Below are 19,801 nucleotides of genomic sequence, written 5' to 3'. Positions count from 1 at the left end.
CTTATAGACGAAGTTCCCACTGACATGCATTATACGACTGACAGACGGCAACGGTTGGAGTTAAAAATCATAATTTGTGTTCTACTGAAGAAACAAAGTCACCTGCATATTGGATGCCCTGGGGGTAAGCAGATAAACATCAAATTTTCATTTTGGGGTGAACTATCCCTTTAAATGTCTTTCCTGGCCTAATCTAAGCCCTCTCTGTAAAACCAGGTGTTATATTTTAAGAAGTGAAGATCACCAAATAAATAAAGAGAATCTAAAGATTGTTGATATTTAATGAGCAGACAGAACTTTCAAACAATACATATTTTGTACCATTGGAAAAACATTGGCATATAATGACTTGAACATGTAGTGGATATGGAGTTCAGTAAAAGTGTTTGAGCACATACACAGTAAAAGGAAGCAATGATCACCCCGAGATAAGGGTCAGTGCAAATAAAACAATAAGCATTGGCGGCTAATAAGGATCCTCATAAGTGAGAACCATATCACAGGTATATCAATTATTTATGTATACAATTACAGTATCTGAAAAGGGCCACACAAACAGGACTCAAACATACAATAACTTTCAAAGAGGACAAAATTAAAAACACGATACTGCTATCCCATATTTACCCCTTTTGTACTAGAGGAAAACAAGATAATTGTTTTGCCAACACTTCACAGGACAGTCCCATAGTCTGGAAAAAGCCTTGTGGGTTTATGGGTTTTATGGTAATAAACATATCCCGTATTACGTTTTACATGTCAGAAGTCCTAATAAATACTGACCTCAGCAGTCTCTTCCTAAATATATACAGAGAGAGGTATCAAAATGTGTATATTGCATCACAATGCAAAAGAAATAAGGTGAATCCAGACTGCTCTCTACTGACCACAGAAAAACAGTCTGAATTAGTCATACAGAATTAAAAAAGCTTCATAAAAATGCCAGCCAAAGTATACAGTGGACAAATGCATAGGATTGATTTCTTACCAACTGAATATCGAAACTCATATTGATGGTGGCAACACAGACAGACAGACACACACACACACAAAACAAAGGCAGAACTCTCTGTACTTCCGTTTGCACCATTAGGCGAATGTCCTAAAACATGCCTCTGTTACATTTCACCCCAAATCAAAAGAAAAAGGAAATTCATTAAAGGAATTATATTGTGCATAAATAAACAAAAAACCTATTTTAGTTTGTGACATCCCAATTTTCATTATTGTAATTTGTCAAGACATTTTAATTTTGAGTTTTGCTGTAAGACTCATTATTCTCATTATTGCTATAGAATGTTTTACTGTAATACAATGCTTTTAATTCAAATTAGCAGAAAATACTACCAAAATGTATAATTATTTTTCTATTCAAACAACTTGAAATAAATAAGTTTTGCTCTTTTTTTGGAAAACTTTATTTTGTTTTTTTTTTGTTTTTTTTTGTTTTTTGGGGGGGGGGGGGGGTGAAATATGATCTGGACATGTTTTCTGTGTTTCTAAAGAGTCATTCCACTCTCTGGAAAAAAAAAACAAAAAAACAACCTCAGCAAACAGCAATCAGGAATACCGTCAAATGGTTGCTGATATATTTTATCAGATGTGTCCATATGTTGTCATCAAAGCATGATAATAAACAGTCCAACAGGTCTATGACATCTGAAATTGCCTGTGATTGTCCTGTGGCTCTCCTTTTCATAAAAGATGAGAAATACACTTGATAACATTCAGCATGATAAGTTCTAAGTAATCAGCATTACAAGAAAAGTCCTCACTGTTCCCAATATATTTGGCTCTCTAAAAACATGCTTTTCTGGCATGGTCCAGGATTTGGAATGCAGTCGTCTCATTCAAGGATTGGTGCTAACGTGAATTAAGGGTCCCACTAGTAAAATAAATAAGACGTTAGTGTTTGGACACTCTTCTGTCACACACAATTTTCAAGTAATAGCACACTTCTGTGCCAATATTTTGATGAAATAATGAGCCAGAAATTTTGATGAAAGCCATTTGGTATCATTCATGTCTACAGTACAAACCAAACTGTATTGGAGTTGCACACTTAACTTTAATACTCAGTGCTAGGTATACTCTTTAACTACTAACCCCACATATGAGCAATTGTGATAGTGATGCTTGCCTTCACCACTACAATGAACAATCCATACTCACCAAGGGTTCGTCCACTCCAGTGATTATGATTCAGTCCTAATAATGACTGAAGGTTCATTTTCATCTGAAATAACATTTGATTGGAGAAATTTATTGATGCAATATTTTTCAGTTTTATTTGAACAATCTGACCTGGGAACAAACAGCTAAATATCAATCTATACTGAACACAAACATCCCTAAACCTGTATTACATAAACTGATAAAAATCACAATATTACAACTGTATTTCTTAAGTGCAGTTACTAATATTACATATTTTGTATCATGGAAATAGGCAATAAACCACAGAGTTTGAGTTGGAATGCGAAGTAAATGTACTTATCTGTAAAAACAGTAAACTTCTGTAAAATCTGTGTGTAAGTGTAAAAAACAACAAAATGTATATTTGAAAAAAAATTTATGACCGTGCGACTGAATTTAGACTTTACAGCCCTTGACTTTGTATTTGCTCTTATCAAACTTTACCATTGTTCTTCTACAGAATCATATATTTGTAGATCTTGGTAACCACAGGCAAAACTGTGCAAGGCTCATCGTTACAATGGTTAAAAAATAAATAAATAAATAAAAAAGGCAGTTTGTGCTTTTTTACAGTTTGTGGTTTGCATAACACTATTGTATTTGTTATGAAAATAGAAGCAATTTAGTATGAATACAAATGCAAAACACTGCCATAGCTTTATAACAAAAATGACAGTATGGTAATTATATTGCTTTACTCCTGAAATACATTTAATGCAATATACATAAATATACACTGTCGCTGTTTGCGCTGTAAAATGTAATTAGTTGAGTTTACTTAGAAAGCTTAATTAAACTGTTGGGCTTACATAAAAAACTTAAGGAAACCGATTGCCTTAAATTTAGCAAGTAAGTTAACTTATCATTTTGAATTGATAAAACTAGCTACCACACAGTACAGAGTACTTAGAAATCTTGAGGATTGGTAATTCAATTTTACAAATTGAGTACTTAGTTCAGTCATGTTAAAAATCTTGTTCACATTATGTAGAAACTGCCTTAAATTTCTCCAGCATTATTTACTCAAAGTTGCAACAATGGACCATACATTTATTTGTATTTATTAAACTGGAGATACTGTTGAAAATAATAAAGTTTGATGTCACCATCATGGTGGAAAGTGTTTGCTTTAGTTGGGCTCTTGACCTTGACTTTTAACATTAGTGTTTCTCTGGCTGTCGTAACTCAGTGTTTGTAAGACATAGCTGTTATGGTGAAAAAAGCCAAGAGAAATGCTGGGATTGATCTATTGCATCTTTCCTGATGATATCATTGAATACCCACAGATTTAATCCTGAGGTTTATACTTGATCAAAAGTGTGGTTTGTCATTAAAAACAAATAAGTATTTTTTAATAATCAATGAAACTATAGCAAGAGACGGAGCACTGTTGAAATCATATTTTTAATATGTTAGTCAAAAAACATTTTGGACTATATAGACACACAGAGACATCAAGAATCAGTGTATAAATCTCAACAACGGTGACATGCTTCATGCTGCAATGCATGCTGGGAGGCATGGATGAGTTTTATACTATGATGGCTCCAAGCATGCATTGCATGTCACCGTTGTTGAGATTTATACGCTGATTATTGATGTCTCTGTGTGTCTAAAAGTAGTCCAAAATGTTTTTTGCCAAATATAATATTAAAAATATATGATCTCAACCGTGCTAAGTCTCTTGATCTAGTTTCAGCAATAAAATATTTAATTGTTTATAGCAACAAAGCACACTTTTGATCAAGTACAAACCTTGGAATGAAATCTGTGGATTTTTGATGATGACATTATAAGTACAGATCCAACAGATCAATCCCAGTAACTTTGAGTAAAAATGCTTGAGAAATTTAAGGCAGTTTCTACATAATGTGAACAAGATTTTTAACATGACTGAACTAAGTACTCAATTTATAAAATTGAATTACCAATCCTCAAGATTTCTAAGTACTCTGTACTGTGTGGTAGCTAGTTTTATCAATTCAAAATGATGAGTTAACGTACTTGCTAAATTTAAGGCAATCGGTTTCCTTAAGTTTTTTATGTAAACCCAACAGTTTAATTAAGCTTTCTAAGTAAACTCAACTAATTACATTTTATGTTTTATGTTTGTCAACGGTTCTTTATATAGCTTTTTCATTTCATTTTAATTTCTTAAACAACCATGTCCGGGCAGTGTAATAACATAAGAATAGACCACATTTATGTAAAAATAACATGGTTACTACTGTAAATCCATGATAAATGTTGGTGATTTTTGGTTTGAAAAGACTTCTAACTTGTTAATTTCTGCATCTGTGCAGTTGAAAATTGTTAGTGGCATTTCATCAGGCTTTAAACTGGTTTAAATCACCATGACGTGTGGATTGTAACGAGCATTTTGTGCTGAATTCAAGCGCTTCTAACTGGAACTCACAGGGCTGTTTAATAAAAGAGATGTTTTTAAAAAAAAAAAGGGAAAAAAAGCTTTGTTGTTTCTCATACTCAGCAAACAAGAATACTCGGGCAACACTACAGGCACCAGTGCGACCTCTAACAAAATGTTGCAGCACAGGCAGGAAAAAAGGTAGCAAAATGCTCAGTCTGGAGGCCTGAAATAGATTTCAAAACACTGCTTCAGGAAGCTTCAGAGTGTTATGATTCTTCTGTGTCGAATCTTGATTCGGATCGTGTGTCAAACCGCCAAACTGCTGAAATCACGTGACTTTGGCGCTCCGAAATGCTGATTCAACACGCTGATTCATTATGCTCCGAAGCTTCCTGAAGCAGTGTTTTGAAATCGGCCATCACTATATAAGTCGTTTTTTTTTTTTTTTTTTTTTGCCACACCAGAAATATTTTCGTCACTTTATAATATTAATATTGAACCACTGTACTCACATGAACTGATTTAAATATGTTTTTAGTACCTTTATGGATCTTGAGAGAGGAAATGTCATTGCTCCCTATGCAGGCCTCACGGAGCCATCGGATTTCAACAAAAATATCTTAATTTGTGTTCCGAAGATTAACGAAGGTCTTACAGGTGTGGAACGACATGAGGGTGAGTAATAAATGTATAATTTTGGGTGAACTAACCCTTTAAAGATACATTTAAATGTATAACATACCATTAAAATCACTTAGATACGATGTTGATCTCACCTGCGCTTTCTTCATCTGATCCACCGTCCTCCATCCATTTCTCCTCATTGGCCAATAAAGGATTCTCTGATTCACGCAGGGTCCTCAGAGGGAAATAGTGCCCATCACCTTGACTATGACATACGAACACACAGAACAAGTGGAAAATATTACATAAGCCATACTTCATAGAGCAGTTGCTGTTCATGCATTTTGAAATTTGTATCCATTTATACTGTACATCTATGGCCAGTGTGACATTTAGGGCTTGAGCTGTTGAGCTGAACTGTTGCTGTCTACATTTGATTTTAAGTGTGACCAGTTTTGACATGAGCTCACCTTGTGAACACTGGAATAAACCAGAGCTTTTTATCCTCACCAAACACCTGCTGGAGGTTTTTGCTGAGCCCAACATTAAAGCCATTCCTGTCAGGCCCATTCTGAAACACTGGTGCAGAAAACGCCTCTGGAAAACGGGAATGTTCATGGAGGTCAATATTATGAGCCACATAAATTACTGCTAACCAAAGGTCAAGCTAAAAAATGTAGCAAGCAGTTTAAAGCTGTATGAACTTCATATTTCTTGTAGAAACACAATGAAAGGGTTAATGATAATCAAAGAATTCAGTATAAAAAGAAGTGAAGGCTTCCTCACCTAGCGTGGATCTGTTTTTAGCCACCAGCCAACAGTGGTAGCCAAACAGGAACATGAGACTGACGAAAAACATGAGCGCCACAAACAACAGGAAGAGCACGTGGAATTTGGCAGAGCCATTGGGCAGATCTCCCTAACAAACAAATGCAAAGATACTTGAAATGTATGTTTAACAAAACTAACAAATGCAGCAATACACTGAACATTTGTAATAATAAAAAATAATAAAAATATTAATTTTACGGAAATTGTTATTTTCCTTTCTTCTGCAGAACACCCATAAGAGAAGATATTTTAAAGGTGCCATCGAATGAAAAATTGAATTTACCTCGGCATAGATGAATAACAAGAGTTCAGTACATGGAAATGACATACAGTGAGTCTCAAACACCATTGTTTCCTCCTTCTTATATAAATCTCATTTGTTTAAAAGACCTCCGAAGAACAGGCGAATCTCAACATAACACCGACTGTTACGTAACAGATATGTACGCCCCCAATATTTGCATATGCCAGCCCATGTTCAAGGCATTACACAAGGGCAAAACGTCTGGATGTGCACAGCTGAATCATCAGACTAGGTAAGCAAGCAAGGACAACAGCCAAAAATGGCAGATGGAGCAATAATAACTGACATGATCCATGATTACATGATATTTTTAGTGATATTTGTAAATTGTCTTTCTAAATGTTTCGTTAACATGTTGCTAATGTACTGTTAAATATGGTTAAAGTTACCATCGTTTCTTACTGTATTCACGGAGACAAAAGTCGTCGCTATTTTCATTACTAAACTCTTGCAGTCTGTATAATGCATAAACACAACTTCATTCTTTATAAATCTCTCCAACAGTGTGTAATGTTAACTTTAGCCCGTTAGCCACGGAGCACAACCTCAAACTCATTCAGAATCAAATGTAAACATCCAAATAAATGCAATACTCGCATAATCCGATATATGCATGCAGCATGAATGACGAACACTTTGTAAAGATCCATTTTGAGGGTTATATTAGCTGTGTGAACTTTGTTTATGCAATGATAGAGTCGAGAGCTCGGGGGCGGGGGAGCGCGAGATTTAAAGGGGCCACGCTCTGAATCGGTGCATATATAATAGAGTACCCCAGGGATGATGCGTTTTTGTAGGCCAACCCGGAAGTTTGCGGTGCACGGGTTCCCTCGGTTGAAAGCCTATGCATTTTTCCCATCGATTTTTGGAAAATCGCAGAAAATAAGCTCTGTGTTTAACAAAGGGTTATGACACTTACACGTTTTGTCTATCAAGATAATCTTTACAAGTTAACACAACATTTATAGATTTTGAAGCCTAAAAAAAGTCGTCAGATATAAAAGGCTAACAGTAGGCTATAAACGGACTACAGCACACCATGGTCGCGGATCAACGTCACCACCACCAAGCTTCCTCAAATTGTATATAAAAAACAACTTTATTTATAAACATGCTCGCTGATTATGATCTGTGCTGTTATGAATACTTACCCACTTTTTCATGAGAAATGCTGTCCAAATGTCCCGTTTTTAATGATGACGTCTAAAGTCCCCACCAAAGGAAGTAGCCCCTTTTAGCAATTTGTTAGCAACCGCCGATTTTAAGACACAGTAAAAGTTTAAAAAAAATCACAAGTGGGTTATAATATAAAGTATTTAGAGGCTGTGTTAACCACAGACCTTATTTCAAGCAATTTAGCAAAAACCCATTCAAAAAACCCATAGACTTTACGGCGTTGGAACCGGAAGTCCTAAAATGCTAACTCGCTTCCGGATTTTGCCTACAAAAATGCGTCATCCCTGAGGCACTCTATTATGGCTCAAAATAGGCAGTTAAAAAAAATTAATAAAAAAAAATCTATGGGGTATTTTGAGCTGAAACTTCACAGACACATTCAGGGGACACATTAGACTTATATTACATCTTGTTAAAACTGGTTCTAGGGCACCTTTAAAGAATGTACAAACAAAAAAAGTTGAAAAAATGAAAGTCAATTCAAGGTTTAAAATGATATGAGGGGGAGAAAAAGAAGAATTTTCATTTTCCTTCATTTTGGCTTAACTATCCTGTGAGCTGATTACATGTAGGCAAGAGTGATCTGCTTTTGACTGAGAAACACTGCAGGAATATTGATATTGATAAAAATATGGCATTGTGTGAAAACTGTTTACAGTCATTAAGCTTGTACTAAAAGAGATTTCTATTAGCTCAATGCTAAAAATAGAAGGAACATTGGTGATGACTAGCTAGTACTTCATTCTGATTTGATTGAAGGTGGTACTTGAGAGGTTTTACCAATATTGTTTCTTTTTAAAGAGGGTTCTTCAGAGAGTGAAATCAACTGTTTTTACTTTCTGCTCTCTTTGACTTCATAGCTCAGGATAGTTTTTTTTCCTTATGTCATTTCCCTTAGTCACATGGCAAATATAGCTCAGGTAATTGGCTCAAAACAATCTGAACTGCTGATGGCAGATTTCAAATTGTGTTCTTCCAAAGGGTCAAGCACCAGCCAAGACACTGAGATTGGAAATGCTAAATGATAAATGTCATGCTAAAGCTAAATGAGTTTATTAGCTTTAAAGAGTACACTAGCATATGACCACCACAATACAAAAAGAACTCAAATTTAACCACCTAATTCAAATTATGAACTTTGTTCACACTCTTTTTGACCAACTAAAACCAAGTGGTCATGCACAAACATTTAACCTTTCATTTAGAAAACAGCATTGGTGTGGTTTTGTTATTTTGCTAATGTGCGATTATTTTATTGTTTGATAGAAACAAATGCTTATGACAGTTTGACTGATAACATTTTATATTAAATATAATCCACAAACACACCGCAAAGTTCAAAGGATTATCAAAATTTGTTCTGAAATGGAGTCAAAACTTCAGAGACACTGATCAGAATCAGATGTGAAAAACAGCTGTAGAAAGTATCATGTGCTATTGGAATTATAAAAACGAGCATGAACATGAACTCTCTCTCAAGTTGTATTTACCCGTGGGAAGTTCCTGAGTTGGGCGGCCTAAAAGGGGGGTCTAATGCTATTTCATGCATTCTGACTTATTTATACTGTTCGAGTTGGATTCTCATGCTAAACATGGCCAAAGTTTCAAAAAACGAGTTGGACATATGACGTAGTATTTCTGAGCCAAATTCTGTGCACTTCTCCAGGTAGAGCGCGCACCAGTGATGCCAAGTCTGTGGTTTTCCCGTGGAGTTGGGCTACTTTTACACTGTTGCCGCAGGTTGAATCGACCCAAAATAACGCGATATTTAGTCTCTGGAATGCAAATTTTACCAGGGGAGCCCCGCCAAAAAAGCTAATTTTACCCACGGAACACGATTTTAACCCCACCCAAGAGCATCAACGTGCTTTGTTCGGGTTACAGAAGTTATCAGCAGCGCTGCACAGGACTTGCTCGAGAAAGAGTGTATCACTTTTTTTTTAGACCATGAAATGAACAATGCCACCAAAGAAGTGTGTTTTTGGTTGTGAGGGAAAGATAACCTTACAGGGCTCTCAAGTTTTGGAGACAGGCAAGAGTGACATACCCCCCCATTTAAAAAAAATAAAAATAAAAAACCCCCGGAGTAAAATTTTGTACATTTTATATTTAAATGCATGAATCTAGTGCATTCTAAGAGCAAAATTAAGAGACTAGATCAATGAAGAAATTTGTTCTCTCGTAAACAATTTTGTGCTCTAAAAGTAAAAGAATGCACTAAACACACCACTTCATTATAGATAAAAATAAAAAATGAATAAAAATATATAATCATAAGCTGACCAATAAATAAATAAGTAAACTAGGTGAGTATATAATTCAGCAGCAAAAAGGATTCTAGCCTAATTCTTGGAAGAAAAAAAAAAAGCTATGGAATGGCTTCAGATGACTTTGAATATAGTGCACGAAAACTTAATTGGTGCTAGTCTAATTACGGACGGTAATTTAAATATTGCGTCATATCCGTATTCATATTTTGCGACTGTGGCGGGACCAATTAGAATGTGGCGGGCTGCCACAGTCTTGTCAATGTATGGGAAACACTGATCCATGGCCAGGATATAAAATGTGACATAATTTTAAAAGTGACCTATAACATCGACGATGCAATACACTTTAATTTATTTAGTGCTAATAAAATTATTAAAACTATTTGGAGAGAGAGATGTTTAATGTAACAAAATGTCAGTCTTCGTGTGATAGCAAAATATAACTAGGCCTAGACTACTTGTTCTGAGCAGGTGTCAATGAACAGGCTGTAAAACTGTTGTCTAAGTTCAAAAACTGAAGCTGATTATCTGATTATCTAACAGCAGTTGTCATTGTTTGTGTCAAACAATTTGTGAATTTGTTGTAACATTAAAACAGGAGATCATGACTTACTCTGTGCTCAAAGTGATGCTCAGAGCTCCAGTGTTTTCCTCTGTGGGTGAACGAGGATGATGGTGAACAATTCCAGGATATGCTTTTTTTTCATTGGTTGTTGCGTTAAATCTTACCCAGATACAATAGTGCTATTTTCTGATTGGCTATTGTGTAGCCTCTTTCTTTTTTTTTGATTGGCTGATAAGTGGCAGGTTCGAGACGCGCTTGATTCTTGCCCGGTTCCATAGAGAGAGCGGCGCGGCCAGATACATTTTGGGCGCTGCGGCATATTAAATATATGATAAATAGTTTTTCTGCGTGAGAAATACAATGTGTGGCGGGAGTGCGTGACAAAAGACCGAAATGAGTGACTGTCACGCTCAGTGCGTGACACTTGAGAGCCCTGACCTTAGTTCCCAAAGAACTGCGTTAAGTGGAGCTGAGAGATTTGTGCTTACGCATTACATTGATGTGCTCTTGATATTTGTCATCAAAGTAACCATAGAAACTGCCTTAAATTAACTATCAAAATAAGGATAAAGTTGTGTCTGAATGTTGCAATCACTTATTTATTGGTTAAAATGAATGGAGAATATCTTGTGTTTTCCGTGGCTGCGCTTATGGTTTTATAAACAAGGCCCAGTTCTACGCTAGATTTATAGAGTGCTTGAAACTGAAAGATGGAGCGGTCACGGCGATAAAAGATCCCGGTCATGTGTCAGAACCACAGGTGTTACGTTAAACTGCATCAAATGTCTGTTTTTTTGGCAGTCGGCACGTAAGTGTATATAATGTAAACAACACGAAGGTATAATGAATCAGAAGTTATCAAGGGATAATGTGATGGTGTATTGTGTGTGTTTAAATACATTTGTTTAGCTGACTATTGATAGCTTCGCTACACAAAAGCTGCGCTTGCTTGTCACTTTTGGAGGGGAAAGCAATTGCTGCTCTGACTGCTATTCTTTATGTAAGGGATAAGTATAATCCACAGCTAAAATCATTTAATGCACAGCTAGCCGTGGATTATCCTGATTATACCATGGCCATTTGCCAGCAATGACAACTTAAAGCTGTTATTAATGTTTGCAGCGCAATATTTGACAGAATATTTGAAAACAGCACATTAATATAGAGCGATGATTAAACGAGACAGGGATAACTGCAGGTCAGAGTAATCAGTGCACCCCAAACTTTTGTCACACCCATTGCTCCAACCTGCAGATACCAAGTGTGCCGCACAAGTCATGAAAAGTGAAGCCAAAACATTTCGATCACCCCAGGTGGCTGGATGCAGTATAGCTTATAAACCCCACCCCCTTCATGTAATCTAATGGGACGTGAGACAAACTAAACAATCAAATTATACCAAATACATTTTTTCCAAAGATGGTTTCTGTCATTTTAGGTAGTTCTTATCACGCTGATGTAAGTTCAAGTGTTTGTTTGTTTTTTAATTAAGTTTGGTTTTAGTTGGTTATTTGATACTACAAAGAAGGCACCAACTGACTTTTTTTAGGATCTTAGGGAGGAGACTGGAGCTTTAACTTTAATGTCTACATTTCCATAACTGTTTATTTCACACCGACAATGAGTTGTTCGGCAGTAAGCTGTACTATCTGATCTGGGATCTGTCAAATCATCTCAGATGTATTAAGCGAGGTATGACGAACGGACCCCTGGTGTCCTCCATGATTCCTGTTCTGTCCGACAACCAAGCGAATGCGATAAACTCATAATCACGACTTCAGAATTGGGAGTTAGGAAATTTCCAATAATATGTGAAGGCAACATAATTATTTATATTAGATTCAACATTGTTTGGGGATTACCAAAAACCTTTGACATTAATTTAACTCAAATGATCATTTAACCTCCAACACTGAAATAAAAAAAAAAAATAGGCTTATTATCTTATGTAGAATAAAAAAAGAAAGAAAAAGTTTTAAATGGTTCAGTAAACTGGTATAATACCTGTGATAGAAATATTTTATGTCAACATGAAATGTACAGAAAATGCAGACTAAGGATGCTCAGGTCAAAGACCAGCCATATGATTAGCTTAGATCATTACAAACCAATCACCAGAACAAATCACAATGAAGAAGACATTGATTTTTACTCAACTGTAAGACCTAAATGTGCATGTATCTTTGTATTCATTGAGACTCACTCTGTTGTTGTGACGAGTGACGTAAATAAAACTTCATTTCTACAAAGATCAACTTGGAAGTCGTGTCAGGTATATGTTGCGGCAGAGACAATGATAGTGTTGGAAGACTATAGAGTCGCCCTCAGAGTGAGGCTGTAATACTCTGATTTAGTATTAATGATCCTGTGTCGGACCAGCGTACACCCGAGAAGGACGGTGAGAGTGTATAGATGCTAAAGACCTGTGTGCTCATGTGTGATTGAGGTAGTGATAGTAACTTCTTGACGGGACGCCGTCACCTATACTTCGGGAAGGGAATTACCTCGAAGTATTGGAAATGTATTAGAAATATTCGAGAAGGGAATTACCTCGAGATACTGTAGTATTATATTGTATTATATTCGGGACGGGAATTACCTCAAAGGTACTGTGGTACTATAGTATTGCATTGTATTATATTCGGGACGGGAATTACCTCGAAGGTACTGTAGTACTGTATTGGTACTGAGTATTATATATATATATTATATTGACAACTGGAGGTTGTTTGAATTGTCAGTGGTGAAGTCGGATTAGTATTGGGAATTTCCACGACATACCAAACAAATTATGATAATACAATTATTTTAGTATGTGACAATTAGCAAAAGAGAGACACATTTCACTGAAATAAGTGACTAAATGTAAATTAGCTTAATGTAGAAGTATGTGGTCTCTAATTGGTCAGGCATGTTAAATAACTCTTCACTGTGTGTGTTAATTGAGTGCAACATAATGCTCTGGTTAAATATTGTAGGACAGAGCATAATAAAGAAAAACTTCTTAACTATAAAAAAAAAAATCCATGATTTCTCCATGACTCCATGAATTTCCATTACTTTCCCAGGTGTGGAAATCACAATTTAAAAAAAATCCCTGATATTTCCAGGTTTTCCATGGCCATATGAACCCTGTATCTAATAGTTTTATAGTTATAAGACTCAGTCCATTTTATAAGTCAAAACTGATTGCTGAAACTCACCACCCAGAACTTGAGGAAGTACTGAAACACTGTTGATGCGATGAAGACACAGTAGATCATGGAGTAAGACAGGAACAGCAGAAAGAACTTATAGTTGGAGAATCCGACACAGTTGTTTACCCTAAATAGTACAGAAGACAAAAACATCACATACAGGCTTACCATAGTGAATCAGGGTAAGAAAAAAAACATGTTTTGGAAGAAGGATTGATGCTTTGAACAACAAAAAAGTTACAATTAACAGAACAGAACAGAATAAATTACTTGATTCATAATATAATAAATTTTTATATACCATGGACAATGGTGATCCATTTTCAAAACACATCTATAAAAACACAGGGGGAAAAAAGACAGTGAATCCAGGTCATGTCGTTCAACTGCATCCTGTAACTTTAATTAAAATAAGGCTTTTGTCTAGAGATCTGCTTTCAAGAACAGGGGTTGGCGTGTGGCTTGACTTACGTTTCACAGACGGAGCAGTGGTGACAGCGGTCTGGCTTTAACACCTGACAACGATCACAGAACCGGATAGCTGAAGACATGGAGATAAAGAAGGTCAGTTGCCCGCCTTCACATCCGATCACATGTTTAACTGGCAAACATTCTGACTATATAGATGCAGCTGCTGTGGAAATGTACACATAAATGACAGGTGGCTACTGTAGCTCTGTGTACCTCCTGACTGAGCACGTGTAAAGATGGGAAGTTTCTTGGCAATATCAGCAAGAATCTGCTTCTGAACATCCGGTCTCTCTTCCATCTCATATCTCTCTTTATCAGTGTATGATAACTGGAACTAGAGCACAGACAATTTCAAACTTTATCAAACATATAAATGAAGAATTTTTTGCATGACAATCAAGAAAATTTCACCGACAATTGCTTTTTTTTGTAATCCCCATTGCTCTCAATTCTTAAAGGTGATTCTCATTATTGTAATACAGTATTAAAGAACTACAAAAGGAAATCAGAGCAATACAATGTTTTAAATAAAATACAGCAGTAAAATGCAGTACAAGCACCACCGTAAATTAGATTTTTTTGTTTAAATAATATTATTAAATATTAATAAAAATATTATAATATATATTTTTCATAATAATAATAATTATTATTAATATTTAATTATTATCATAATTATTTCACATTACAGTAATGAGTAAAATGAATATGTATAAAGCACTTTTCACAGTAGCCATTACTTCTAAGCAGCTTTATAATATATATTGGAATAATGTCTCCAAAGGTTTCTGAAGATTATGCATTAATAATGTATTTGTCTGTAAACCCCCAGGAAGCAAGCCAAAGGTGACTGCGGCAAATACAGAGTAACTGCATGAGATATTAGTAGTGGGGGGAAAGTGGGGACATCGGATATACAAACATAACACAATCAGATTTAGCAAGACAGTGGCACTAAAAATCTGTTTCAAGCTACATCCATATGTGGTTTGAAATCCTATTCAAATCTAATTTCTGAAAATCTGTAATCTGCAAACCCCTCCATGTTGCATTTTTTGTTGTTGTTTTTGCCGTTTACATACCAATGCAACGTCATTGCCATAGAAACCAATGCAGATATTCCGGAAAACAAGAGCAGCATGGACACACAAATCAGATCTGATCAATTGCGATACACAATGGCTCTATTCAGACTATCAGTACAAATCTGATTTTTGTCCATATCTGATTGAAATCTGATCAGATTTAGCAAGTGTGAACGGCCAAAAATCACATGAAATGCACTTTTTACAATTCCTTTTTGATCTACATTCATGTGGTTTGAAACCCTATTCAAATCGCATTTCTGGAAATCCATTTCAGTCTGACTGCTCTGATCGGATTTTGCGTGGTTTATGTGACTTACTCAGGCCATGTAAAAAATGTAAACGTTAGCTGTTGTTATAGGAAACATGCTGAAAGTTGCTTCAGAAACAAGGTTGTGTTGTTGCAAACAAGGCTTTCCTCCATTGCCCGCCAGTGATTTTTAACAGGTTTGTACTAAGTACTAAATTAAGTAAGAATATTAAAAAAACAAATTCAATATACACCTTATTCATGATGCATACTATGTACAGGCAAGCAGATGAACGTAACACACAATTTCTAACAAACTGCGTTCATATTCTTGACTCATCTCATCTGTATATAGTATTCATCATCAATAAGGTGGATAGAGGGTATGCATCGAAGTCACTTTCCTGCCGGAACGTGCTCCTCAGCTGGACTGCGTGGCAAAAGAACCTGCTGCGTGACTGGATTTAATAGGGGAAACTGCGAAAACGAGAGTAAAACAAACAAATTACACTAAAGGTTGGACTCGAAAGTGTTTCTTACAACTTGTCAAATAAACTTAATCCATGGATATTGACATGCAGCCAGGAGTCATGTTTCCTGACTTTTAAATGTGCCTTATTTCGACGCAGAGGAAAAACATAAAGCAAATCTACCTGTGAATATTTTATATAATTACAATATCGGTAGGCTTAAATCCAAGTAATCACTTATATAAATGTTATCGTCATATTGTCCAGCCCTAAAACGTATATTGTTTTATAGTATAGTTTTTGTCAGTGTTTTTAAATATACATAATATATAACAATACAATATATACGTTATGATTTTAGACCTCAAAATCCAACAATTTGACACAAAATGATAACTGCAAATCCATGTTTCTCTGCTGGAGTCCAGCTGTTTCTGTGAATTGCAGTGATCCATTTTCTTCTTTTTTCTGTAGCTTTCAGCAGTCTTTAAATATATACTTCAGGTTTTGTGTCAAAGCTATTTGTACAGTCAGTCGCAAAGCTCTTTCCCATTTTGGATGTGTTTTGTGTGTGTGTTTTTGCGGCATTCACGCTGAAAACCAATGCTGCCGCTGAGTCTTTTGCCACTTAGCGGGCGTAACTGCAGTCATAACGGTCGACGGTGACGTCATGTGCATACCCTCTGTACTGAATTTGGTCTTTTAATATCTCTACTACATTAAGGCACTTTAAGTGTTTTTCACGTTAAGCGTTTTAGAACGTCTCACTGTTTTTAGTGACTGAAATACTGCAGCAGGTGCTGGATATGGATCACAGGTGCCCAAAACTTGCATTTTATTCACACATTTTTGTTTTTCTTCTTTTGATATGGAAAATTGATAGGCCTGTAATGCAGTTTTATGGATGTTTGCCCGCCTGGTCTCTGTATCAGTCACATGACTGAAAACTAGTATCATAAAAATAATGCGAAAAATATGAGCAATCCAAAAATGGCTTATTTTTCTTTAAGTACTGTGAAATATAATTTTAAAAGGGGTAAAAACAAGACCCAAACAAGATTCTTTCAGATTCTACAAAAATCAGAATGTGTGCAATTCACATTATTTTTTCAGTTTTCAGTCACGTGACTGACAAGGAGGAGATCCAACCAGATTATTAGTTAATGATGAAAAATTACAAATTGTGCTGGATTTTGAATATCTTGGAGTTATCATAGACACTTATTAAACATTTGAAAAGTATGTTAAAAAAAATGTGTCTGTGCAGTGACACCTCAACTTAGAAATTTAAAATTTATACCGAGTCAACTCTCAATAGAAGCTGCAAGAATCTTTTTGCATTCTTTGATTTTTTTTTTTCCCCTCATTTTTCTTACTGCATTACTTCATGGTCACAAGCAGGAAAATCTACTCTTAGACCTTTATATACCTTTTAAAAATGTGCTTTAAAAGTATTTGACAAGAAACCTAATAGATATCATCAATGTTTTTTAATTCAAAAGTACAGGTGATTCGTCAGGTGATTGTGAAGCTTTTTTTTGGTCGATCAGCTTTTTCTGTAAGAGCTGTTAATAACTGGAATAATTTACCAATTAATATTAGACAGCATCCTACTTTTGCACAGTTTTAAGTTACATTTGAAAATAAGGTTAAAGATGAGTCAGGTTTGTGATCATTGAATATTTTTGTGCTCTGTTATGGTTTCATAATTTTGGGGGGTTTTATTTTTATTATTCTGTGATGTTTTGCAGTATTTTGTCGTAATTTGAATTGCAGTTTTAATTGTTATGCGATTGATTATATAGCATATGTTTTACATTTGTGGGGGGAATTGTATTGTATATGTGATTATATCAATGTTTTGGTAATGTGTGTTGGTACTCTCCTGCCCCGGGACAGCACATGAAATTTAGCTCTGTAGCTAACTCTAAGGCAGTATTTTTACTGTCCATTGTCCCTGTCAAATAAAGAATTAAATAATATATATATATTTAAGACAACTAACTCAACATGGTCTGTCTGGCAGAAACCATAAATCACAAGCACCTTTTTAGATGGTGTAGATGGTGGAGTAAAGATGGCCTTCCAATAAGTCCAACAGAACATTATAAAGCACACATGGAATATCAACAAATAGGCCACTGTGGAAAAAACACACATTGCATGTTATTATTAGTAAAAGTCATAATATGTCATTACATGTTTGTCATAAGATGACAAATGTTTACTTAAACAGCATAAGACTAGTGAAGGTGTATATGAACTAGACTGAACTGCAGTCACAACTTATTTTGTTGTTGTTGCTGTTTGGGGTTAGAGTTAGGCTTTGAATCTGCTGGTGTTTTTGTGATTTACCGGACCACAGTTTAACCACAGTGGCTTACTCTAGTCTTACAAGTTAGTCATCAGATTTTTTTCTTTAAGACTTAACTGGTCATAACTAAGTCAGCTGCAGGAAAACTGGATTTAAAATAAATAAAAATATTAAACTAGTATAAAAAACTAGTTGGTCAAACTAGTTCTTAAGACACAGTCTTAACATAGAGACTAAGTTTATGCAACTGGCCCCAAAAGTAGATGAACTGCAGTGCTGCTAATATGTCATAACCACTAAGTGTATAAAAACTATTTTTGTATATCTGTTACCCCATTACGTGTGTATAGCTCTGTTTTGTGCACTTTGTTGATGTTGCAGCTTGGGTCAACTGAGAGAACATGATAATGATGTTTTCACTTCCACTTTTTTAAGCAAAAGCCCATTCACAAGATCAAGAAGGCAGGTTTTGTAATAAGCAATGGCAGATGACTGAATATCACGTACCTCTCTCCAGATGATTGCTGAGAGTAACTGAAAAACAGGATCAGTAATCAGTGTCATGAAACATACTGACTGTGTCTCAAAACCTAGAAACCAGAAGAAACTAGGCAGAAAGTAATCAATCATGGCCTCATTGTGATAACTGAGACACTATGATGATATGTAGTTCCTAGGCAGGTAGCTCCATAGGTTTTGAGGCACAGCCCATTTAAACAACTCTATAGCAGAGGTATAACAGCGGATACAATGACTCAAACCGATTTATTTTGTGTAATAATAGCAAAAATATAATAAACTGGCGAACCATTGTGGGATACAAAACATCACTTCCTTATTACATACGAAACAGAACCATAAGCGAATTAAAAGACATAAATTATCAACTGTGGAATCTTACCGAAGCACAGTTCAAAGACATACGCGTAATAAGACCAGAGAACCACTGATGAAATGATGATGACGGGAATCCAGGAAAAAATCCTCTGGCAACATCTGAGTGCTCTCGACAGAGCCATGATCAGCCCGCTCTGACATCCGCTAGCGCGCCTGGCACATTACCACACAACGATCTGCTCTGGCATCCACTAGTACACCTGTCCATCCAAACCACAAGAGCAGTGTGTCGGAGCATACGAGGCCATTACACTGTAGTAGGGGAAAAGGGATTTTCAACACTGTCCAAAAACACAAAACTTTGCACACTGAGGACATCTGCTGGTTAAAGGCATGTAAATGGAGAACTGCAAAACCACTGATATTTTGAAACGCTTCGAAACGGTAAACTGTTTAGGCCTATTTTGTTATTTTATTTATCGTCACAGTAAATAATTTAAACATATATTTAATTGTATTTACAATTTGCTGACTGTTGTCAGTGGTGATACACTAAGATAAAGGCGTGAGGAATCACTTCTACCTCCATAGGGAATATAATACATATATGTTTACTGTTCAGATAGCTATCCAGTCACAAAAGGACAAGACATTGTTGAAGGAAAGGCCAGTTCTGGAATGTTGTTGTTGTTGTTGTTGTTGTTGTTGTTGTTTTTATTATTTCATTTTCACTCTGAAGACAAGGAAGAAAGTTTTGATTCTTATAAAAAGGAAGGTGTCAAGCAGTTCTTCAAAGCAAATAGACTGGAGGTATAGGCCTAGAAATACTCATGCAAATACGCA

At 35.7% G+C, this 19,801-nt stretch overlaps 1 protein-coding gene across 1 annotated transcript; it reads right to left on the bottom strand.

Moving 5' to 3' along the window:
* Nucleotides 1-263: 263 nt before the first annotated feature.
* On the bottom strand, nt 264-19,272 carry zdhhc15b (zinc finger DHHC-type palmitoyltransferase 15b). Its single transcript, XM_048176331.1, has 12 exons — nt 19,023-19,272; nt 18,629-18,655; nt 17,854-17,948; nt 14,216-14,336; nt 14,003-14,072; nt 13,833-13,865; nt 13,538-13,658; nt 5,975-6,107; nt 5,659-5,785; nt 5,341-5,453; nt 2,173-2,236; nt 264-1,885 (listed from the first exon to the last, which is right to left on the bottom strand). The coding sequence occupies exons 1-11, from the start codon at nt 19,138-19,140 to the stop codon at nt 2,196-2,198; spliced, it is 999 nt and encodes a 332-aa protein (XP_048032288.1). The 5' UTR covers nt 19,141-19,272; the 3' UTR covers nt 264-1,885; nt 2,173-2,195.
* Between the last annotated feature and the right edge of the window lie 529 nt (nt 19,273-19,801).

Source organism: Megalobrama amblycephala, linkage group LG23 (assembly GCF_018812025.1).
Source record: "Megalobrama amblycephala isolate DHTTF-2021 linkage group LG23, ASM1881202v1, whole genome shotgun sequence".
NCBI lineage: Eukaryota > Metazoa > Chordata > Actinopteri > Cypriniformes > Xenocyprididae > Megalobrama > Megalobrama amblycephala.
The sequence above is the reverse complement of the archived record's forward strand: the minus strand, read 5'-3'. Positions and strand labels throughout refer to the sequence as shown.

Coding starts and splice junctions, on each gene's coding strand:
- zdhhc15b (XM_048176331.1), bottom strand. CDS start 19,140: ATGGCTCTGTCGAGAGCACTCAGATGTTGCCAGAGGATTTTTTCCTGG. Junction 17,949..18,628: donor CAGCAATCATCTGGAGAGAG/GTACGTGATATT, acceptor TTTTTTCCACAG/TGGCCTATTTGTTGATATTC. Junction 14,337..17,853: donor CATCTACACCATCTAAAAAG/GTGCTTGTGATT, acceptor TCTGTGCTCTAG/TTCCAGTTATCATACACTGA.